The following is a 24,673-nucleotide window of genomic DNA, read 5'->3' as shown; positions in this document are numbered from 1 at the left end:
GGGGGGGGGGGGAGGAGGAGGAGTATTGTGAAAGTGATGGGGTATTATGTGCTTTGTTTGAGTGGCTTTTGAACAATGAAGTTCGTAATAGAGTGCGGAAGAATCAAATGTGGAATAACGAGAAAAGTTGGGTGTGCCACCGGAAGTTATATATGCGATGCGAGCGGTTGATGTATAAATATTATCCAAATATATCTGTCATTGTTGTTTGCATTGTGCGCAGACATGCATGCACAGAGAATGAAAGAATTGAATTTTAATGGAATCGAAAAAGATTTTTCTGAGACAACAGATAATATTTCATGAGTAATCTGGGAGTGATTAGCAGAGGATGAACATAGTTTCGGTTTTCAGTTGATCCTTCGAGTGAACTGATGATTGTTGGCCGTTTGCCATTTTTAGAATATCAAATCCGTAGCGAAGCGGTAAACCGGGTTGTCGATTTTGACTATTGGCCAGTTTTTTACGAATATCTCGGAATCTAAAAGAGATAGAAAATTTTTTCTCATGACCTTTTTATAGCCCTTAATTGGTTCTACAAAAAAGGTCATGAGAAAAATTTTGCTATCTCTCTTAGGTTCTGAGATATTCATCAAAAACGGATCAAAAGTCAAAATCGACTTAACCCGGTTTACCGCTTCACTACTGAAATTATGATGTTAAGGATATTCAAGTATCTTTTACAGTTTGGTACAGAATACATTATATACATTCAACCATTTTCAATCATCAAATTTGTCAATTGAATTGCGGGAGAAAAATTTGAAAAAATCATGAATATTCAGAGGTTTCTAACGGTTCATCATTGTCCGGAAACTTGGGGTTAAATGGGGCTTAAATGAAAGCTCTGATATTTGACTACAAAAATAGAAAAGCATTTCACTGAAGAAAAAATAGTCAAAGTACTTGGATATCCTTAGGGAGAAATTGAAATTTTATAAACAGCTGAATAATGTTGAATTTAATTCCACTTAAATGGAAACAAATCGTTAAATTTTTTATTTTACTGAAAATTCAATGGATTTTTCATGGAATAATTGAATTTAAATTAGCAGTTTCCAGTCATTTGGCCGTAAAATTCTCAGTTTTCAACGAGGAAATTCTTTGAAGTTTCAGGGAAACTATCAGGTGATGATAATTTCCAAGAAGTTCCATAAGTTAATTTAACTGTCGAATAGATTGAGATGCAGATTCTTCTTGAAAAATATTTACGAAATCCTCTCAAAAGTATCTGAAAAAAACTATCTGAAATTCATTTCCACCAAAACTCGATGTTATATTGACCAATTCTTCTCACTCATCCACAAAAACTCTCGTCCGCCCGTTGAAGGCCAACTCCCATAAAAATTGTCTCCAAATACTCCCTTCAACAAAGAGCACAAGGTTGAAGCCAGCTGATCGAACGCTTAACCCCTCTCCATTAAAGTTCAGTCCACTTCCCCCGACCAAAAGAGAACTATCAATATTGAATCCGATAGGTAAGAGACCAGAGAATACCTGTAAAACTTTAGTTCATGTCTTGGAAGACTTGGAACGTCGAAGCTTATCAATTAAATCCCAAGTGTGGTTGACTCTGCGGCAAGTTGTAGGAAGTGGCGAGTAACCGCGATTGAGACACTCAGAAATTCCAATGGAGCGGGGGACATACTGATAAAAGTTGGAGTGCGCTCTGGAGATTATTCGGAACTCTCCAACTAATCCTCTGCTTATTTTGAATACATCCAGAGCGCCCGCTATTTCGGTGAGAATGGCTTGAAACAGCAATGGGAGAGAGGGCCGAAGGAATTAGGTTGCCTTCTGCCTCCCGGCTGTGGATTTTCTGCTGTTGTTATTATTCAAATTCCTTTGTTTTTCACGATGGTAGTGCTGTCGATTCAACCCACCAATGGGTGGAGAATAAACGGTGAAGCTTATTCCGCACTGAAAGAAAAAATTTGCTCTGCCGAAAAACAATGTTCCACGTGCGAATATTTGATGGTGTGGAACAGATTTACTTGAGGAAAATTAACTAATTTGATAGAAGGAAATTTAATATCTTTCACAATAATTCAATTTTTGTCGCGATCATCAGAAATATTCCTAGAAGAATTCCAACTGTTGGCAGGAACAAATATAATCTATTGTACGAAAATCATGTGATCTTAGAGAACTCCATAGGTTTATACCATAGAAAGAATACATTGAGGAGGAAAGAATTTTTTTTCCCAAAAAAACTGTCCCCTCGAAATTATTTAGTTTTGGCAATAACACAGTTTTCGGCAAGAAAATTGTAGTGTCCTCTTGAAATTATCATTTGTTCCATGGAAATTATAAGTGTTTATTGGACAAAGATATACACTACTCAATAACATTCACTTGATAAAACCGGAGTCTCATATAATTCTCTGTAAAACGAATGTATTGACACGAATGACATATAAATGTCCCACGAGAACAATTACTACAACGAAAATTATCATGTTTTTGTGGAAACTTTGGTGTTCACAAGTGAATTGATTCACCATGACAAAAGATGTCTTCAGGGGAACATACAATTTTTCGGCAGACCTAATTTTTTCTCTCAGTGCGACTGTGTCACTTTTGCATGTCACTCCAGAGCCAGTTAACCTAGGGCGTATTCACTAAATATTGTGCCACAGCGGATTATTCGTTCATCAGATTATGCAACGAACAAGCTGCATTGGACATTTTAATTAATGCCAGCAAGCCGGTTGGAATTGCAGCTTTGGATCGTCCGTACGCAGCTTATGACATTTGCAAACGAGAAATTCGTGGACTGATTGGGCGAATGTTCAAAGGGAGTTTCAGCAAACTGTCATATTACTGTTCCCATGTTAAAATGAATTCATCATATCTGGGATTTATTCTATTCATCAGCTGGACCGCTCTTGTCCACGTTTGAACGCTCATCTTTCTTAATGAGGGAATTTTTAAAACTGTGGTAGACACTTTTCAGCCATCAAAAAGCGTCTGAATATATTGAATAATTTTATTTACTCACAACAAAACGGAAAAAAAAGTTTCCACTTTCAGAAACATGTTACTGGTTTTCAAGAACATGCCCTGATTTTCAGGAAACATCAGAGAAGAAAATTAATTTTCTCTCCCAGCCTGATCGAATCCACTTTGTCATCAGCCCGCGGATAACGAGATTTCAGTAGCTGAAAATATCGCTCAATAAAAATTCAAGCTTCTCAGTCGATTGAATATTATCTCGCTTTCGGGACGACCAATTAAATTTAACCTCTCAAATGGTGAGATGGAGGAGATGGTAACTGTCAATCACCATCGCCTCCTCCCCGTCCCCCTGAAAATTATATTCAAATTGAGTTTCCCATAATGTCCCCAAATTTTCTTTCCCAATGTTTGATTAACCCAGCAGCCTCCGTGGTTCCATTAGCTATCCAAATATTACCCAACTAAATTGACACAATTCCTCAACCTACCTCGCTGAGAAATTTATGGAACAATGGAACCAGATGGAGGTCAAATCCGGGACCACTCTGATGAGTAGATGTGTACCATACGTGCACCTCTCCTCATCCCTCGAAAGTGATTTGGTGCGTTGGTACGGTCGCCCTGCCACGAGGGGGTGGAATGCAACGTCACTAATTGCATCATGATCCCAAGTACAGTGCTGGTTGGGTTATATAGCTACGGTGGTTTCCAAATGGTGGGATGAGGTGGTACGTAGACCCAGGCTTTTGGGTTTGGCTTGCGAAGAGGGCGGAAGTAACGTTCAAAGCTTTTGCTAATCGATCAACACCGCGTCTCTCACCAATGCAATCTCGGGGGTAACTTTGGGTCATAGGCTGGGCGTTTCAATGGCTTTTCCCTACACGTTTTAATAGAAACTTGGCCACGTGAGGAGATCACAAGGGAATGGATTCGAATTTTTTGCGGAACCTCTCCGGCCCTTTTTCCGCTGTTTTAATCTGGGATCAAAGGAAGTTTCGAATACGCGTAAATTGGTGGGCGGGGGGAAGGGAGGGTTGTTTGACTTCATTTGATTTGTGAATTTGTTTGGATAATTTTTTTAGCCTCGAATTATTATTATACACAGCGTTCTATTCGGCCATAAATTACTGTCGTGTTTCGGTGAGGGGAGAAATATAAAATTAACGGACCATTATATATTTGAGAATTTTATTGGCACAGCTCCAACTGCCGAGTTGTGAGGGATGTAGTACTCGAAAAATTGTTTCGTGTTGAGGAGCACGTGTGTGACGAGATACATCTGGAGTCGTTTGGACGAGCGTTGAAGAACAAAATTAACTGTATTACGAATTGGAGATGATATTAGTCACAGTATCAAGTGTCTGGGATGAGACGAGTGTGTTATAACCATAACGAAGATGATGATTTGAATAACATAAGGCGACTTGTTCACTTTAGAGAAGGGAAAAATATATTTCATTGGGGGTGATGAAAATAATTCTGATGAATATTCATGCAACTAGGCAGGCTGATGATGAAAGTTTATTCAGAGTTGCAGTGGAAAGTTCAAGGGATTTGATTGAATTTTTTGATAGAGTGAACTGTGAATAACATAGTTTGCATTTTGAGTGAGTTCAACATTGTATAATTACGATGTCAATATTCTTGTTGAAAGTAATAATCCTCTTTATGGTAGTAAACTTCAGTAAGTTCGAAGTATACCGGAAGGTGAATCGATGCAGTAACTGAATGAACAAAGGTTCGACGTTAATTATGTTGAAGTTTTTTTTCAAAGATTGAATATTGCACTCAGGATCTGAGTAAAAACTTCAGGAATTACAAGAACTTATGCTTTCAACCCTAAATTGATAGATGCAAAGAGATGTTGGATGGTTCTTCTACGTCTGCTCCAGTCATATTCTAGGCAGGATCATGCGAAACCATAAAATGGGAACCAATAAATTTCTAAAACCATAAGAAGGTGAAATGAAATTTATTCATAATACTGATTAGCAGTAAATATAGTCAAACAGACAAGCTTTATTTTGAGACTTATGATCTCAAATTGAATAACATAGTTTGCATTTTGAGTGAGTTCGACATTGCATAATTACGACGTCAATATTCTTGTTGAAACTAATTATCCTTTTTATCTTGTTAAACTTAAATGAGTTCGCCCTATATCGGAAAGTGAATCGATGCAGTAACTGAATGAACAAAGATTCCATTAATTATGATGAAATTTTTATGAAAGATTCAACAAAGCACTCAGAACCTGGGTAAAAACGTCAGGTATCACAAGAACTTACGTTTTTATCCCTAAATTGATAGCTGCAAAGAGATATATTCTAGGCAGGATCATGCGAAACCATAAAATGGAAACGAATAAATTTCTAAAACCTCAAGAACGTGAAATGAAATTGATTCACAACATTGCCAAAAAACGAATTTTATTTTGAGACTATTTAACGTCTTACATTGAACTTTGGCTTAAGCCTCTCGGCCGCTGGCCAGTTGTAAGTTCTCCCATAAACTTGCAACAAATTACATCAGAAAAAGATAAGTACGAGAAACTGAATAACTTTCAATTATCATCCCTTCGCCTTCATATGCCCAGAAGACCATCTCAGGACTCATCATCAACATTCAAAAACTGGGATAAATCGATCCCCTCCAGAATGAACATTGTGAATCCGCCATATGCACCAAATGAACACCCGCTAACGGAGTAGGTGGTTCGGGAGTCACCGGGAGGCCATCCAACAACGGTACTGTTGTCTGCGCTGCATCTTCCTCAAAACTTGTCCATGTCACGGTCACGTAACTCCATGGTTTTGAATCCAATTTGGTTCTCTTCGACTTCATCGGGTTATTCCATCCTTCATAGGTGTACTCTACCCTACATGAGAGCAATAATTCATAGTGAATTAATATCCAATTGAAATCATATATGTAACGAAGTGGTAAAATGGTTTAAGTCAATTTTGACTATTGGCCAGTTTTCAATTAATATCTCGGAATCTAAGGGAGATAGCAACATTTTTGTTATAACATTTTTTGTAACGCCGATTCAGACCGACAACCAATATAGTTACAAAAATTTCGCTATCTCCCTTAGATTTAGAAATATTCCTCAAAGACTTAACTGGGAGATTCGACTTGAACCGTTTTGCCACTTAAATTGGCTTTATAAAAATTGTTGAACGTTCAAGAATTTTTTATTTTGGAGTCAAATAAGTCGGGTAGTTTCTGTAAGATTTTAATTCTTCGGGAAAAATTACGCGACAATTTCGTACTTTGTTCGGTGATGAACCTGAAAATTCACTGAAAGTTTCAGATTTCTTCTCTTCCATTCCTATAAAAATTGCCGGAAAACGATTCCCCATTGTGGGTTACGTGAATTGTTCCGTAATTTTGACTGAATATTTCTCTCCGTGTAAAATGTACTTGTCTATTCACCAGAATTTTCTATAATAAAAGACGTTTTCATCACGCTGTGTGTAGAGTGACATTTTACGCACGCTCCGCGTGCGCAAAACCCCACTCCCCACACATTGTAATGAAAAATAGGATTTTATACTCGCGGGAAAAGTGTTTTTAGACTCGTGGGATTATATCACTCGCCTTCGGCTCGTGCTATAAAGTTCCTACGAGCCCAAAAACATTTTCCCTCAATCGTATCGAAATATACTATTTATTGTCCTTACCAATGCTTCAACAGCTAGCAGGACGAACAAACTTTTCTTCAATGCCTCCAATCTGTCTCGTACAACCAGAGTGTACATATCTTCTATTGACCCACCCACACCGTCCTTATCATAAAACGTGAATTTGTCCAGTAATTTCATGAATGTCTTATTACTGAAATACGTAGGATCTTCCATATTCAGCAGCATGTCGGAATATAGTGCATCAATTCTCCCGATGTAGGTGTTCAATAATCGTACATGATCAGTAATATCAGCCCGAAGAGGTAAACGAGTAAGTAGCGTGTTCATTGTTTGCTCTATTTTCGTTTCGCGTTTACCTCCCCATTTGTCGACAGATTTGGCTACTTCCATTGTTTTTTCAAGAATTTCTGCAGTTGATGGAATTTCAAGTTTGTATTGTGTGCAGCGTTAAACTTGTCGAATGCATTCCATACAGTGTCGACTAGTGATAAGACGAATCCTATTTGACAGTTCACCTGGTGCTGATGCACAATCAGTCCCAGGATAAGTAAAACTATAAATTTCTGGCTTTTTGTCTTCATTGTAGCAGTAATATCTGCGTCCGAAAAAGAACTGCTTACAAGAGTGCAACGTAAACGATGTTTTACCCCGACTCACTTTATTTATTTTCAACTTATCAGCATGATAATAAAGTAATTATGTCCATTCTTTTCTGCGTTTGTAATTACATGTATTGTTTTTACATACTGAGCAGGATAATTACGGGGATGATAGGGCTATTGGAGGAAAAGGGGATTGACGGTAATAGTGAATGCAAAAAGCTATCCTTCACTACCGACTATGTCAGTGTCTTGTCCAATCTGAACTGATAATCCTTCCAAAGCTGGTCGATAAACTTCAATAAGCCTGCACAACATCGAAGAACTAATTCCTGCAGCAAGTAATGGAATGAAGATTCTGCATTGATGATGATGAATTGTCTATCAAAGTTTCAATTGTGCCTTCAGGTTCTGAGTGAAACTTCGAAAATTACGAGAAGTCAAATTTCCAGCATTGCGAAGAGATGTCGATGGTTCTTTTACGTCTTCTTCAATCACCCCTGAAGTCGAAATCAATAAATTCCTAACCCCACAAGAGGTTGAAATAAGATCCATTAACAACACGCATAAAGAGTGAATAATTTATTGATACCAGCATAGACGATACCAACATCAGTCTACCAATATCTTATGGCGATAAAACAACACCTAGAAACATAATCGCCTTTTCCTCTCTGGCATCATGATAATATGACCTCATAATCCGAGCACTAATACTATCTTCACGGTAATCACGATAGAAAATTGTCGAGCGGGTGGGAGTCAACATCGTTAGCGGAGTAACCAGTAGATAATTATATATCCAAATATGTGTGACTCCTCGTTGTGACACTGTCTGTCACTAACTACAATGTAATGAAGATTCTGCATTGATTGTGATGAATTTTCTATCAAAGTTTCAATTATGCTCCCAGGATCTGAGTACAACTTCGAAAATTACGAGAAGTCAAGTTTCCAGCCTTGCGAAGAGATGTCGATGGTTCTTTTACGTCTCCTTCAATCACCCCTGAAGTAGAAACCAATAAATTCCTAACGCCACAAGAGGGTGAAATACAATCTATTAATAACACTGATAAAGAGTGAATAGCTTATTGGTACCAGCATAGACGATAGCAATATCAGTCATCCTACGACGATATAACGACACCTAGAAACATAATCGTCTTTTCCTCTGGGATCATGATAATATGACCTCATAATCCGAGCACTAATACTATTTTCACGGTTATCACGATAGAAAATTGTCGAACGGGTGTAAGTCAACATCGTTAGCAGAGTAACTTTACCCATTCAATACATAATTATATATCCAAGCGTATGTGATTCTCCTCGTGACACCGTCTGCCAATAACTACAATGTCAGTGTCTTGTCCAATCTGAATATGTCAATAAACTTCAATAAGCCTGCACAACATCGAAGACCAAATTACTGCAGCAAGCAATAGAATGAAGATACTGCATTGATGGTGATGGATTTTTTTATCAAAGTTTCAATTGTGCCCTCAAGATCTGAGTAAAACTTCGAAAATTACGAGAAGTCAAGTTTCCAGTATTGCGAAGAAATGTCGATGGTTCTCCTACGTCTTCTTCAATTACCCCTGAAGTAGAAACCAATAAATTCCTAATACCACAAGAGGTTGAAATAAGATCCATTAACAACACGCATAAAGAGTGAATAATTTATCAGTCTACCAATATTTTATGGCGATAAGACGACCCATAGAAACATAATTGTCCTTTCCTCCGGCATCATGATATTATGACCTCATAATCCGAGCACTAATACTATTTTCACGGTGATCACGATAGAAAATTGCCGAACGGAGGTGAGTCAACATCGTTAGCGGAGTAACTTTACCCATTCAATCCAGAATTATATATCCAACTGTACATGAACCACCTCGATGCGACACTACCCAGTCAACAAAAGAGCCCATACGAAAGTGCCTTTACAATACCGTTCTCACTGCACCGGTATAACACGCTCGTAATTTCCGATTGCGATTAAACCTATCGTCGAGAGCAGAGAGTGAGAGTCCTGTATTATCCCAACGTGAAACTGGAAACCCGTTATCGGCTCCGAAGCTCCACGTGAAATCGGTTTGCCTTTCGCATTTCTCTCCCCCTCATGAAGCACCATTGTTCCCAAATCCTGATTGATTCAGGGCTGTGTACACCGTATATCTTTATGAATTGGTCGGCATGAATTGCTGAAAGCTGCTGACAGAAGATTCGAGTTCTCCATCAGAATAAATTCCACTCTGTCGTTGATATATTCGAGTATAATTGCCGTTCATGTCGGTGTGGCCCTGTCAATGAGAGCGGTGTGACCCTTCAATCGTTGTAATTAAATTAATTACTCCGGTTCAAGACGCCGAGAGAGCTTATATGCGGTCAGGTTGGTTTACGTTCATTTAATCGGATCTATTTGCCTAGGGGAGATGCCTCTGGAATTTATTTGTTGCTTGACCTCACTGTGGGCACAGTCTAGGTTGAATAGCACCGTGGTTAGATTCCACTTTACAAGATGCTTTCAAAATAATTTACGTAAATTTCAAAAGCGTGTACGCCGCTTTTTATCAGTGATTATACCTGAGAGGTACGCTTTCAACCTTTTTATTGTTCGCTTCTGAATGGTAGCATTGTATTCGTCAAATACGAAATTTTCAATTTTTTGTGTAAGGATAACTAATTTTGCCCTCAGCAGTTTGAATATACTATTTTTAGGCCATGACGTTATGTATTTGTGTATGCGACCTATCGTTTTTCGACGATAACTGAAAAAATACTTGTTTAAATGAGCCCAATTGTGATTTAAAATGTTCTTCCCAATGACTTGTCTACCGAATTCGATCTTGAGATTGATTGCATCATCTACTGATGAAAAAAATTATTTTGAAACCAATATTCAGGGAAAGATCAAAAGTTTTAACGTTGGGGCAATATTGATTGCAGACGTTGCGACAATGTTGGCAGCCAACATTGGCAGTCAACACAATGTTGGCGCAATGTTGAGGTAATGTTGACTGTCAGCATTGAAGCAACATTGGCTGTCACCATTAAGGCAATATTGTCTGCCAGCATTAACGCACTGTTGGCTGCCAGCATTGAGGCAATATTGGCTGCCAGTATTAAGGCGATAGTGGCCGCCAGCATTAATGCAATGTTGGCGGCCAGCATTGAGGCAATATTGGCTGCCAGTATTAAGGCAATATTGACTGTCAGCATTAAGGTAATATTGACTGCCAGCATTAACGTACTGTTGGCTGCCAGCATTGAACCAATATTGAATTCAATGAATCATTGAATACCCTTTAAAATACGTCGTTATAAAAATTCCACTTGGCAGCAAATAGCTAATTTATTACAAAAAATATATTAACGATGTTATGACGAAAGAAATTTCCCTCTTGTTTGCGCTGGGTTCTCATTATTTTTCGTATACTTTCGTCATTCGTCATTGTTGGCTGGAAATATTCATGTAATATTCACCGATAGCTAACGCACCGATAGCTGTAGAATTGATAGTGCGATTATTGTGCCCAGCAAATCCCTGATTAGTTTTGACCTTGACAAATTGTCGACGAGAGATTAACTTCGATGGGTATCTTTTTCACCATACAAATTGCACCATTGGACGTAAATTTCGACTTGGCAAATATTGTCACACACCATTCGCCTGCCGGTACCCGTCGTCTTTTCATGCACCGGCAACAGTCTATAGCTTCGCATATATATTTTTCGCGTCTCACCTTTACTTCTCGTTCCGGACGTCGGTGCCATTATCGAGTGAAAAAGTGCTTGGTGGTAAATACCCTGTGAGCGTGAACGAAGCAATTTAAAGTAATAGATGGAGCAGTACAAGTGGAGGAACTGCGGTGGCGTATGAAAACGGTTGGAGGTATCCTCATGTTATTGAATGGAAGTATCATGTGGATGAATTGTTGTATTGTTAGTGGATTTATCTTATAGATTTCCATAGTTTGATCATATTATTTTCATAACTGTTGATATTGCAACATATATATTTTTTATTCATATTTACTTTTTACTATTGTTACGATTTTATGGACGCCCCGTTTCGTCTGTCTTCATGCCCTTCTTGCACTCTTCTCTTCATATTCATCTACATTACCTTGGGCCGTCGTACTCTCGTCAGCTGCACCCCATTTGAGCTTGTACTGCACGGGAAACTACGGGAAATCTCAGTCGTACAGCCGGCCGATATTGCCGGGCGCTGCTTAACTTAGACGACTGCCATGTGATATAACATTTAATGCATTAACAATTCTGAATAGACTGTTGGAAATTTTCCACTGAAATTTCAAGGAATTTTGTAATTGGAAATTCTTAATTTCATGGAGAAATCCGTGGCAACTGTAAATTTCTATTTAATTATTCCGGGGAAATTAATGGAGAATCAGGAAAATTCAGAGAAATCTCTCCTTGAATTCCTGATTTCTCTAAATTTTCAGAGAATTTTAAGGGTTTTTAAGGAATTTCCTTGCAAATTCAAGGGAAATTAGTAGTGAATATTCATTTTCAGGAGAACATTGATGGAAAATAAGGAAAATTCAGAGAAATTTCTCCTTGAATTTCAAATTTCTTTGAATTTTCAGAGAATTCCTTAAGAAATTCGGGGAATTCCAAAATATTTAAAGAAATTTTCTATAAATGCAAGGGAGTTGCTTAGTGAATATTCAATTTCAGGGGAAATCAATGAAAAATCAGGAAAATTTAGAGAAATCTCTCCTGAAATTTCAGATTTTTCTAAAAAAAAGTTGAGAGAAATCATGAAAACAGAGTTTCCAAGAATTCCTTGAAAATTTAGAGAAATCTGAAAATCTAGGAGAGATTTCTCTGAATTTTCAGGGAATTCCTCAAGAAATTCGGGGAATTCCATTAAAATTCTTGGAATTCCCCGAATTTCTTGAGGGAAATTCAAGGGAATTTGGCAGTGAATATTCATTTTCACATGAAAATTCATATAAATTGTGGAATTTCCATCCTGCTTTCGCTAAAAAAATGGAACTTTACTTAAATTTTGAAAGAAACTCGAAATCCCATTGGCCTTTTTCTGAAAAATTCAGCACAATTTTTTCAACAGTATAATTCATGATGATATAGCAAATAATTATTGAACAAGGAATAATGATTAATTCACTAAATCGTGATAATTATCCACTAGTTCGACGCCTAGGCGGATTGACCCTCAAATAGGGAGCAACATTAAATCTTCGCGGTACGAAGGTAAGAAGACGCGTGTTTTTTTTTTAAGAAGACCTGTATTTTTTATGGGGGACCAACTTTTATGCGACATTTTGTCCTGCATCTCGAATCGTTTACTCGTGGAACAGCAGTAAACAAAAGCGTTATAGGTAATTTCCCCGATCACGCAGAATGATAGCGTTAATATCTCGTCAACTACTACTTGTAGGAAAAAATGTCAAAACATTAATTATATGGGAAATTTGATGGCAAATATTTCTCATTTCAACTATTTTTCTCTATCTGCATCGAGTGTCCCGATAAACGCATCGGAGCGCGCCAACACTGCGCAAGTACTGACGCGCCGCCCGCTCCGCTGCCACCCCCGATAACGCCGTATCTATCATAGTTAGGGGAAAAAGGTATAGAGCAAAAAATGAGTATTTTTACATGTCAAACATCTTTTGTTTGAAACTTTTTCTCATACCTGTCATAGTTTCTGAGATAAAGCTTTTTAAACAATTAAAATTGCTAATAACAATTGAAGGGACAATTTTTCGGAAAAATAACCGACAGATTCGTGATCAGCGACCCAAAAAACATAAAACCCACTGACATTATCGGCGCGACCTAACAGTTTATACAGGACTGTCGTGGGCGTAAGGACTACTAGGTAAAATGTTTACAGGAACAGGTTCGTAGCGAGGTTCCTATTTCAAGATGTTTCGCGTGAAGTCACGTGAAGACGAAACAAGTGGGAAATAGCTCTTGAATTACATATAGTATTAACTATAATATTTTTGCATAAATTAATGGTTAATTTGCACATCATTTCCTTCTATCGTGCATAATTCGTTGTTTATTTCATTTTATTAGATTGAATAAGATTTCTTTTCAACTAATTTTGTCAGATTTTCAACTTAGTTGAATGTTATCATCATCATCATCATCATTATTCTTATTATCCCTTTCTTTTATACAACCGATTGTCTTTTTTACGGTTCTATCTCTCCTCTCAACCCTTCGATGAAATGTTAATAGAAAAATTTTATTTATACATACTTGAATGAATTTGAACCTTCACATTTGATTCTTCAAATCAAACCGTCAGAAAGCTCACTTTCAGGGAAATTCATGAAAAACTCGAAATTTTCAACAATCATCGTAAAAATCAAAATAACGATTATTGTTATCGCCTTCATCTTCGAACTCGGTCAAAAGGACGTCCAAACCAATTTTTTAAGCCATCATTTAATCAATTCAGAACATCTTTTTTAGTTATCGTGGGACAACCGATTTTCGAAAAAAATTTGTAAGATAAAAACACCAAACGAAGAATTAAATTTTAATTAATGGCGATCGATAGGGCTCAACAATACCTACATTACTTGAATTTGAACGATTACAAAGCTTTCATTCAGAAGCAAAAATCGATAAAAATAAATCAAAAGTCTATGCCCAATATGATGATTATCGTCAGTGTCAAACTTTTGTAATAAACAATTTGTATTTCTGAAATGGCGCGTTATGTCGAGACACTCTAATCAAACGAGAGACTATTGTTTAAAAAAATAATTTAAGAAAGAATTTGATGGGTCAATTTCTTACTCTCATCAAAGTTGAAATTCATGGGAACAATTATTAGTGATTAATTTTTTTTTTGCTAATCTAGTTGAGAAAATCGGGCGTTTTCTGAGACATCGCCACGCATTTATGACAACTTACAACTATTCGCCAAGATAGGATTTGAAAAGAAGCTACACTAGCAACAATGTCATACACTTTTCAAAGAAAATTACACTTTCGTAGACAGTTACTTTTTATTTGTCCAAAATATCAATGATATACATGGCAATGAATAAAATTGTTCATATTCACAACTGAAATTCATCATCATGGAAATAACTACATACGTATGGATCCAAGAATGTCTCAAATATTAGTAAGAGGATATAACCAAAACGATCAGAAGAAGAAGAATGTCTCAAATATTAACTCTCATGTAGGGACTTTTGTCGATCCCTTCCAGCACGAGGGTTAGAATTCCGGCATAACCAACTTCTCTTTTTTGGTATATACCAACCCCTGATAAAGGAGTAATAGGCTCGGAAAACACCGGAAGAGCATCCAGTATAGGCACCGTTGTTTGCCCCGCGTCGTCATCATAATTCGTCCAATCCATTTCCATCCAGTTATATGGTTTCGAATCTATTGCAGTATTGGTCGAGTATATCGGATTTTTCCATCCCTCAAAACGGTAGTAATGCCTATATTACAACCATAATTTACGTTTGAAAAAGAAAATTACATTTCATGGAGAATTTAGTACACTGTAAAAAAATTCGGTGTTGATTATGATACCAAATCGGTGTCCCAGAAAGTAATAATAGTAATAATTTTATATTCTTTCCGTGTAGCGGCATTAAAAATTTGGTGTAAAGAATAACTTCGGTGTTAACACTAACACCGAGAAGGCGTAACGAGTAACAATGCATGGAGTGAATGATACAGCTGACTCGGAAATATTTTACTTTTGTGAAAAATTTCCAAGAAGTGTCCTGGCAATTTAAGGCCCGGGTGGATTATCTTTCGAACGTGATCTTGGCTGTTTTTTTTATTTTGATAATCCAAAATGATTTCCAATTACTATTCAGTTTTACATATAGCCCCGGAGTCTCCAAAAACTATGATTGTACAATCAAAAACACGTTGAAAAAAAGCTGAACATTTTCAGAGAGCGTTTTTGAATAATATTGGGAAATAACCCGATACACGGAGAGAAAAATTCAATAAAAATTACCAGAAAAAAACGTAAAAATTACGCTTCGAAACGTAATCCGTGAGCGAAGTGAAATTCAATAAAAAGTGTGGGTCGGAACTGAATTTGTGCAAGTCGCCACGTAAATTCTACGATTTGTTCCGTAAAAATTAACCACCCGTCTGATGACTCACCGCTGTGGGGACAACAAGTCGTTCCGTAATTTTTCCCCAACGATTGAGAAATTTTACGGAACGGAACGTAGAAATAACTCCCCAGCTTCATAAAAATTGTTGAACGTTCAAGAATTTTTCATTTTGGAGGTATAATAAGTCGGCAAGCTTCTGTAAGATTTTACTTCTTCGGGAAAAATTACGTGACAATTTCGTACTTTGTTCGGTGATGAACCTGAAAATTCACTGAACATTTCGGATTTCTTCTCTTCCATTCCTATAAAAATTGCCAGAAATCGATTCCTCATTGTGGATTACGTGAATTGTTTCGTAATTTTTACTGAATATTTCTCTCCGGGTAGGAAGGAAATTGCAAATTAATAATTTGATGTATCTAACGGCTGTTAGGTCGTCAATTGTTACAGTAGCTAATGGCTGTCAGATCGTTCGTTACCATGATAAATTATCCATTCACTATTTCCTCTTTATCGGACTTATTTCTTAATCTTTATTAACCCTCTGACTCGCAATCTTATCCCCACTACCTATGGGGACCGAACGTTCAACGTGAAAGGGGATGAGTTGCGAGCGCGAGAACAGTGCCGTAGCACTAATTGTAAGTGCACGTTTGAATATGAGGCCCAAATATAAAAATTCTTGAAAGGATGAAACAAATTTACGGAATAAAAGAAGCAATTTGAAATAACACATTTCATTGCTGTCAATCTCCAAATCATGAGCAGGACCTCGATTTTCAACAAATGTTGGCACTGGATAGATCTCAATATTTGAAGACTATTTTCGTTCTAGTTTTTCATCAATTTTTTTCTTTATCTTTGCTGTAAATTTATCTGTATTCATTTCACAATTTTAAGTCATCTTTCTTTTTTTCACGTATTTACCAGGACCTCCACATACACTTCTCAATGAACTTTCATTCTTTTTTATTTTTTAGGCACTGACTCTTTATCACTGGCATTTTTTCTCTTTTATCTCTCATTATTTGTTGTCTATCTATCAAAACTTCCATTACATATTACGTGAGAATATGTAGAGGGCCCTAATAGCGTTGCAATGCTTATAACGGTCCTGACGCGACAAGAGTGAGGGAATAGTCACGTGACCATTTCTCACTAACACATGGCGCGGTGTGCTGTGATTGGCAGCAATCACACCGATACAGTTTCGTACGATTTGCGAGTCAGAGGGTTAAAAACGCTCTTTGAAAATGTTTAGTTTTTTCTCTACTTTTTTTGATTGTACAATCATAATTTTTAGGAATTCCTGCGTGATGTAAAATTCATTGGAAATTGTGATATATTTTACATTATGAAGATGGAAAAACAATCGAGTAAACGTTCGAAAGATAATCCACCCGGGCCTTCAGGGGAGACAGAACCCCTTTGTCTACATCAAATCTTAGAAATGTGTTTTCTCCTACAATTATTAATTTCTATCTATGAAATTACTTTATCGGCTCGATTATCGCATTGTTGAGTCAATAAAGTAGTTTCATGAATGAAAAATAATAATTGCAGGAGAAAACACAATTCTAAAGATTCATATAAATGCAGGGGTTCCGTTTTCCCTTAAGATAAAATTGTCAGCATTGTACGATGGGTTGAAAGAATTTATCTACTACTAATCACAGACAAAATCTAAAAATCTCCTCAATCGAAGTGAAAAATTTTCTACAAATACCTAATCGGCGCCTTTGCGTACGGCATGTCTGTGGGTTTAATCCAAATGGTGGAGTCAGGCACTAGCTGGCCTGTCTCACTATCGTAACGTGTTGCGCGTATAGTCAAGTAGATGGGGCGCGTCTCCCATGTATATCGCTGAAATCTTACACCTAAAATAGTGCAGGGGGTATAGTACAGGAGTAAAATAGTCAGGGTTATGTTGGCCTCGCCTTCAGCTCGGGCAACATAAACCCCTCGTCAAAAGTGTCATCGCAAACTCCCGCGTGGCATATACTATTTTTTGTCACACCTGTCACGAATTTTTCGCACAATTATTCAACGAATAGAAGTAGATAAAATCATGTAAACATTGAGAATTGTCAGTTAGAATATGAACTGAGAGTATTCTAGATGACCGTCACATAGTCTGTAGTAGAAGTATGTAGATAAGCGAAGCCGATAAAAATTCAAGTAATGCCACAGATTAAAAACACAAATCGTGCTGGCATTTTTTTTATTAGTTCATTATAAAATGTAGAATATAGTTTGTTGAAAAGAGATTACGAGTTCAACTTATGATGCATTATTTACATTTTGGGTGTGGATATTATTGATTAGCATATTTTGCAAGGTGCAATTTGATAGTATGGATGCATTATTATTGATATTATCAGCAGGTGGAGTATTACCATTAGTTTCAGTTAATACTCTCTTCAGGGGCGCTTGATTGGTAGAGTTTACAGTATTCGAAGTACTGGGGATAGATTGATTGGCGATGCGGTGGAATACTTTACTCCTATTTTTCCAGTCGCTAGGTACGAATGTAGAGAACCACTGTGCCCATTGAGTCAGTGTGACCAATGGACACAGTGGAATCCCTGCATTATCGGCCGGCTGTACGACTGGGGTTTTTCCACGGTTTCCCTTGCAGTCCTAGCCCGAATGGGGTACAGTTAAGAGTAAGATGGCCCATGGTAACGCAGAAAAATCAGAGGAGAGAAGTGGGAGAGGCAAGGCAGATGAATGGGGAGCCTATAAAACCGTAATGGTAGTAGGAAAGAAATATGAATAAATATAAAAGCTATTTGTTTCACTTTACTGTTTTGTTGGTTATGGGGTTAGGTAGAATCGAGATAATCTTTAGTACTCAAAAATTACGGCTGGTGGTGAACGAGCGTGTTGTTATGCGCAGGCATATGCGCAGATGACCATAACAAAAAACTCCCAAGGAAGTTCGGGCTAGATTGTAGCCCCGGCAGCTGACTACATAATGGGCGATCAAACGTGTAGGTGTGACAAAAAAAATGTATGTAGTTTCTCTTACTCAATTGGTAATTAATTTTTCTCACCGGTAATAACATGTTCCGGTGGTACAATTAACGTATCCAGATAGATTTTTTGTTCTTCGTACGATAAAACCGCAATATCCTCATTTTCCATCAGCTCTTCGTCTTCGCCGTCTTCAGACTTTTTGACAAAGTTAAACTTAATTTGTGATGAATCCATTGGTGGTATGTATTGAATGTCTTCTGGCTCCAGCCAAGCTGTAGTATTTTCAACAATTTGGGCTCCCGATGTTATCTGTCCCTGCATAATTTTGATGTGCGCAATGTCGTTTACCATCACAAATGCCATTCCAGTGATGACCCTGTCAAGTAGTTTTCATGAAGAATCACAGAGTGAACGAAGTTTTAATGTTTAGGTACCCACACTGAGAGAAAAGATTACTTTTGCCAAGGAATAATTTTCTTGTGAGAAGAATTTATTTTTTTAGGAGCCTATTTTTCTAGGCCAGTCATTCCCACGTGGTCCATGTCCATCTCCAAATATTACAATTATGTTGAATTATGAGATGATTATGACCTTGAATGAACTCCATTGACAATTATTAACATTTAGTGATGCCGCGAGACATTTCACGAGACATCACGAGACAACACTTTGGAGGGATTGTCTCGGGCTCAGCGAACACGGAAATGTTTTATCTCATCTAAGTCTTGAAATACACAGAGTCGAGTCTTCTCGTGATGATTCCGAGTCAATTTATCTCATCTCGGTTTCCAGTTTTTCGCGTTTTTTACATGTAGAAAAACCGAGTCAAAAACCTAGATTTTACGTTAACAAATACGCAAAACTTGAGACCGAGATGAGATAAATTGACTCAAAGTCATCACGAAAGGAGAGGATGCTGCGTATTTCGTGACTGAGACCAGAGCAAAGATTTACATGTTCACTGAGACCGAGATCATCTCTCCAAAGTTTTGTCTCCTAAAGTGTCTCGCGGCATCACTATTAACATTGAGAATTATTCTAAATTATTTTACATAAGAAAATCTTAAATTTGAAAAAAATTGAAACATAAAGAAGGTTGGAACGCTTAAAAAAAAAAGTTCTTCTTCCAAGAAAATAATCCCTTGGCAAAAGTAACACTTCTCACAAATACGTTTCGTGATCTGGACACCGCGTTCAGTAATGAAATACAGAAATGAACTCAACATATTGTCATCCACGTTTGTTACTTGGTCACGCAGACTTATAAAATGTCTCGACTTCGATTGTGGTTCATCTTCTACGCAAATGCATCTGCATAGGTCACAACGAATCTCTTCCACCGTAACTTTGAAGGCATATGTCTTCGAGGCCGGTGCTGGACAGCCATCCGAATCATCACCATACACGTTGCCACTATGGCTTTTGTACCATTTATATCTTTTTGGTAGTGAACCCTAAAGTTTTTACAATCGTTAAAAGTTTTCCATGAGGGACACCAAAAAACAAGCTTCATTTTGAGATTTATTATCTCAAAATAAGACTTTTAAATTACAAATTCCAAGTTTAGTTCGGAAAGTCTTTCCTTGAGGCACTTAAAAGTCTCAAATTGAGACGTTCAAACTTCTAATGAAGGCTTTTGAAAATCTTATTTTGAGACCTTTAAAATCTTAAAATAACGTGGTATTTATTTCGGTGAATGAGACGTATTAGAAGACTATGAACTCACGTCATATTCACAAGCACGTCCGGATTCGCCTAGTGAACTGCACTGCACAAGTCTACCATAGCACGTAGTGGGCGAATAAGTGCATTCATATCCCCTACATCCGTAAAACAGACGCGTTGGATTCTTATATGCTGAACAACTATTCGGGCATCGATGATCTATACGAAGTGCATTTTCCTGAACTAGGAAAACTTGAAGGTATTTTTCAAATTCATGGTAAGTGACGTCTGGAATAGGGAAACATTGAGCGTAAAGATGAGTCACGCATTTCCAATTGATTTATCGTAATTATTAACCTCGCTCATGACCTCCAGGTGGATCACATCGCCGAAATTGTCTTGCCGATATAGACATAGTGTTCTGGAGCAATTTCACGTATTTCTGGGCTCTTTGGATTAATTTATTTTGAGCTCTCCCTATATCACCGGTATAATTCTCTGAAATAAACACATGCTAGAATCACCATCACCTGCTCAACTTGCATTAAAAAAACTAGTGTCACAAATTGAGACACTTTTGTCCCCTCTGTTAACCCTCTCACTGATAGAAATTGATTGAAATTCGGCGACATTGAGCCAAAGTGCCTATAACATTGAATATCGCGTATCAACTCACGCCGCGACATTTTTGCGCTATGAAATTTCTATTCGGGTACTGCTGATGAGCTAACGAGACGCCATGAGAGGTGCCGGAGAAGGTACCACGCATTCTTACCCTAGTAGAAATTTCATTGCGCAGAAACGTCGCGGCGTACGTTGGCGCGCGACGTTGCCTTTCGCGGCAATGTACCTCAGTACTAAAGGTACGCAGCAGGGTCGCTGAGACAGGGCTCCGCGGGGTTTATGCGAGATGGACCTATCTGTGTCCGCCTTAACCTCAAATCCCGTCAATTAAAAATTCACAATATTCAGATTATGCGCACTAATTCACATCAGTTATTGAAGGATTAACTATTTGCTAGTGAATAATAATCTCTCGCAACTAATTGATGATTATTATTATCGATAAAAAGAAAAAAAGGGAGCGCACTGCGTCTGTGTCGCGTAGGATTCCAGCAGTGACTCGCTGCAACAGCCAATGTCGCAGAGCCTCTCACAATTTCTACTAGGGTACGGAGAAACGGCGAAGTGGGGACAATCAGAGCAGCATTAGAGGGTTAAGACGTTTGTGTCCCAAATTTAAGTCATTTTTAGTGTCTCAAATGAAGGCATTAAGACATGTATTTTAGACATTCTAGATGCCTCACTCGAAGGTCTTTTGATTCAAGCATATCATGTCTCATTTGTTTTCGCGAAATAATTCATTCATTTTTTCAAATTTCGATTCAACAGTTTAATTTATTACTAATCGATTATTCGGCCATAATACAATCATACATATCTCTCTATATTATAAAAATACAAATCGAGTTCTGGTGATGAAAATCACCACACGGATCAAAATAAGGGCCACGAGGGTCAAAATAAGGGTTGCGACGGTCAGAGTAAGGGTCACGTGGTTCAGACTGAGGGTTACAAGGGTCAGATTAAGGGTCACGATACTCAGATTAAGGATCACAAAGGTCTGATTAAGGATCCAAATAAGGGCCGTGCGGGTCAGGAACTGAGGGTCACAAGGGTTCACATATTTCTCTATATTATAAAAATCTAAATTGACTTCTGATGATGAAAATCACCACATGGATCAGAATAAGGATCATGAGGGTCAGAATACCGGTCACGACGGTCAGAACAAGGTTCACGAGGGTCAGATTAAGGGTCATGAGGGCCAGCATAAAGGGCGCGAGGGTTATAATGAGGATCAGATTAAGGATCCAAATAATGGTCACAAGGGTCAGATTAAGGATCACAAAGGTCAGATTAAGGGCCTAAATAAGGGTCATGGGGGCCGGAAACTGAGAGTCACAAGGGTTAAAATGTCTCTCTATATTATAAAAATTCAAATCGATTTCTGGTGACGAAAATTTGGTACTCGAAATTAATACTTCAAAATTAAGGGTCAGAAATGAAGGGTCAAAATAAAAGCCACGAGGAGCATAATGAGGGTCATGAGGGTCAGAATAAGGATCATAGGGGTCGTATGTGGGCTGGAGAGCGGAGCGAGCAGGGGGCAGTCCCTTAGTATATGCATATTATGAAGGAGCGATGCTATATGCTATCTTTCCACTTTTGATATCCACGATAGGTCAATCAATCAATTCAATTTCAATTCTTTCAAGTCTGATAATTCCAGGTCATAATGGGTTTAATGGCTTGTTGTAGTGCCGCTGTTAAAGTGTCTTGAATTGAGATGGTAAAAATGTCTTAAACTTGGTGACTTGCATTCCAAGATATTATCAAAAGCCCTTGTCTATTAACCACCTATTTTCAAACGGAACGTCTTATCTTAAGGCATTTGAAATTTCAATCGTCACGAAGTTAGCCATAAAACATATTTCTATGATACTTACGGCCATCCAAATAACCTTTCATCAAGCCACCAAAGCCTTGCAGCGCGAAGCCTCTCATTTCCGTTTCCATAACAATCTCAAATAGTTCGACAAGACGTTGTTGAGGTGGTGCCCCTGTGCCACATACTTTCAGCGCATTTTCCTGCATTGAGATCCATGCATGTTCATACACCCGAGTGCTAAGATAAAAACTATTAAATATTTACCTGTGTCTCCTTAGCTAGAAGAACGAACAAACTTTCCTTGAATGTTCCCAATCCTGTTGGAATAAGCAGGCCGTAAATCAGAGCAATTCGGTCCTGTACATCACCTTCATCGCGAGAGGTGCATGTCTTCACTAGAGCATCCAATGCGTAATCACTGAAGCTTTTCGGATTCTTCAAATAATCATGCATATCTGCATATAGTTCATCAACTCTTGTGATATAACTGTTCAGTAATCGCACATCAGCACTGATGTCACCCAAGAGTGGTAAGAGAGTTAACAGTGTGTCCATTGATTGCTGTATTTTTTCCTCCAGTCTAGTCCCCAGCTTGTCAATTGAAGCAGCTATTTCATTTGTTTTTTCCATTATATCAGCGGTTGAAGGAGTTGTTAATTTGCTGTACGCATCATGAGCGGCGTTCACTTTTTCTAATGCAGACCAGGCAAAGCTGATTAAGTCAACAACTATTGTCAGCTGGCAATGCACATGGTATTGAGTCGCAATGAGACCCAGTACAAATAGAATTCTCATAGTCGTGGATTTTTGTCTCATAGATCGATTTCTCAGTTTTCGGTTTTTGAGCGCAGATCGTTCGTGGTATGAGTCCAATGAAAAACTGCCTGTGAACAAGTAATATCGGAGTTATTATATTTTGTCTTACCATGTAACTGAGGACCTTATCAACATGATAAGGATTGTACTTCAATTGTTAGTTTCCATGGCTTGTTGTTGTAGAGTGATATGATAACCTGGTAATTATGTATCCTTGCTCATTTATTATTGTGCCCCCTTTATTGTTTGTGGCCGATTCTGCCAACTTCTAGGACATTCTGAAAAAGCGTTCATCGCTTTTAAAAATGCACGGCGAAAATGTATTCGACGACTGTCAGTCATCTGTTATTTTTGTTTAAGAATTAACGGAATAGTTACTTCTGCTGCACTGAGAAAAAAAGTTTTAAATTTTAGCAATTGGTCTCTAGCTTTTAGGAATTCATCCCTAAATTTTACGGATTCTTGATATTGATTGAAATTACACCTAAAATTAAGGATTTTGTCACAAAAATTTAGAATCCCAAAGGCATGTGAAATCGAAGACCACCGTAGATTGAGGAATTCATTTAAAAAATAAATAATGATGACATTGTTTACATATTTGTGTAGGAAATTGGAACCGATCTTTAGATACTGCACTAATTTTTTTTAAATTTTCAGTATTTTGTTTCTGAAATAATTAATAATCAAAGGTGACCCACTGTCGGACTCACCGGAAAAATCCTCGCAATTGCAAATCACAAAACAAAATCGGAAATTTCTATGTTCTACCACTGATGTACCTTAATTTTAGGAAGCATTAATTTTTACATTTTAAGGAAATAATCCGTTAAAATTATGTGAATTGTTCGTAAATTATAGCGGGAAATCCCTAAAATTTAATCTGAATACCACCAAAAATTATAACTGTTGTCCCTAATTTTTAGGATTTTGTCACTGAAATTTAGTGACAAAATCCCTTGATTCTTGTATTTTCTCTCGGTAAATTTTGAAACAGCGGCTTCCTAAAAGAAAGGACTCGATTCCTAAATTTTATAATTTTTTTTCTTAGTGTGTTTTCTCTAATATCTCAGTATTTGAAGGGGTTTGAGTGGAAACCTTGGGAATAATGATTAAGTCGACTGCCCATTGCACTGTAAGAAAACAAAATGAAATTTCCTGGACGATTGACTAGTAATTTTCAGGACAGTGACATTGAATGCGATTTGAGAGAAAAAAATCATGAAATTTCAGGTTTCACTGAAAATTCTGTAAAATTCCAGAATTTTAAGCAGCATGAAGATGGGAATTCCTTAATTTATTTGAATTTTCATTCTAATATGGATATTCACTGCCCAATTACATTGAATTTCCAGGGAAATCTGAAATTTCATGGTTTTTCCCCCCTAAATCGTTCATGAATATATTTACCGGAATTTTCTGGTTTTCTATTGATTTTCA

General features: G+C 37.5%; 2 protein-coding genes across 8 annotated transcripts in view; one reads left to right on the top strand and one right to left on the bottom strand.

The window, feature by feature from the left end:
• The window catches only part of LOC107039468 (collagen alpha chain CG42342), a 240,584-nt gene that overhangs the window by 7,042 nt on the left and 208,869 nt on the right, over positions 1-24,673 (top strand). The gene's annotated exons all lie outside the window — the stretch shown is intronic.
• Positions 14,217-23,281, bottom strand: LOC107039505. The gene is made up of 8 exons (XM_015259150.1): positions 22,682-23,281; positions 22,476-22,617; positions 20,323-20,463; positions 20,027-20,253; positions 19,525-19,754; positions 18,378-18,676; positions 17,048-17,198; positions 14,217-14,682 (listed from the first exon to the last, which is right to left on the bottom strand). The coding sequence occupies exons 1-8, from the start codon at positions 23,231-23,233 to the stop codon at positions 14,400-14,402; spliced, it is 2,025 nt and encodes a 674-aa protein (XP_015114636.1). The 5' UTR covers positions 23,234-23,281; the 3' UTR covers positions 14,217-14,399.

The sequence above is a fragment of the Diachasma alloeum genome, unplaced genomic scaffold (genome assembly GCF_001412515.2).
Source record: "Diachasma alloeum isolate Michigan unplaced genomic scaffold, Dall2.0 Dall_scaffold_00178, whole genome shotgun sequence".
In the NCBI taxonomy this organism is placed as follows: Eukaryota; Metazoa; Arthropoda; class Insecta; order Hymenoptera; family Braconidae; genus Diachasma; species Diachasma alloeum.
Note: the sequence above shows the minus strand (reverse complement) of the source record. Positions and strands in the feature narration are given on the sequence as shown.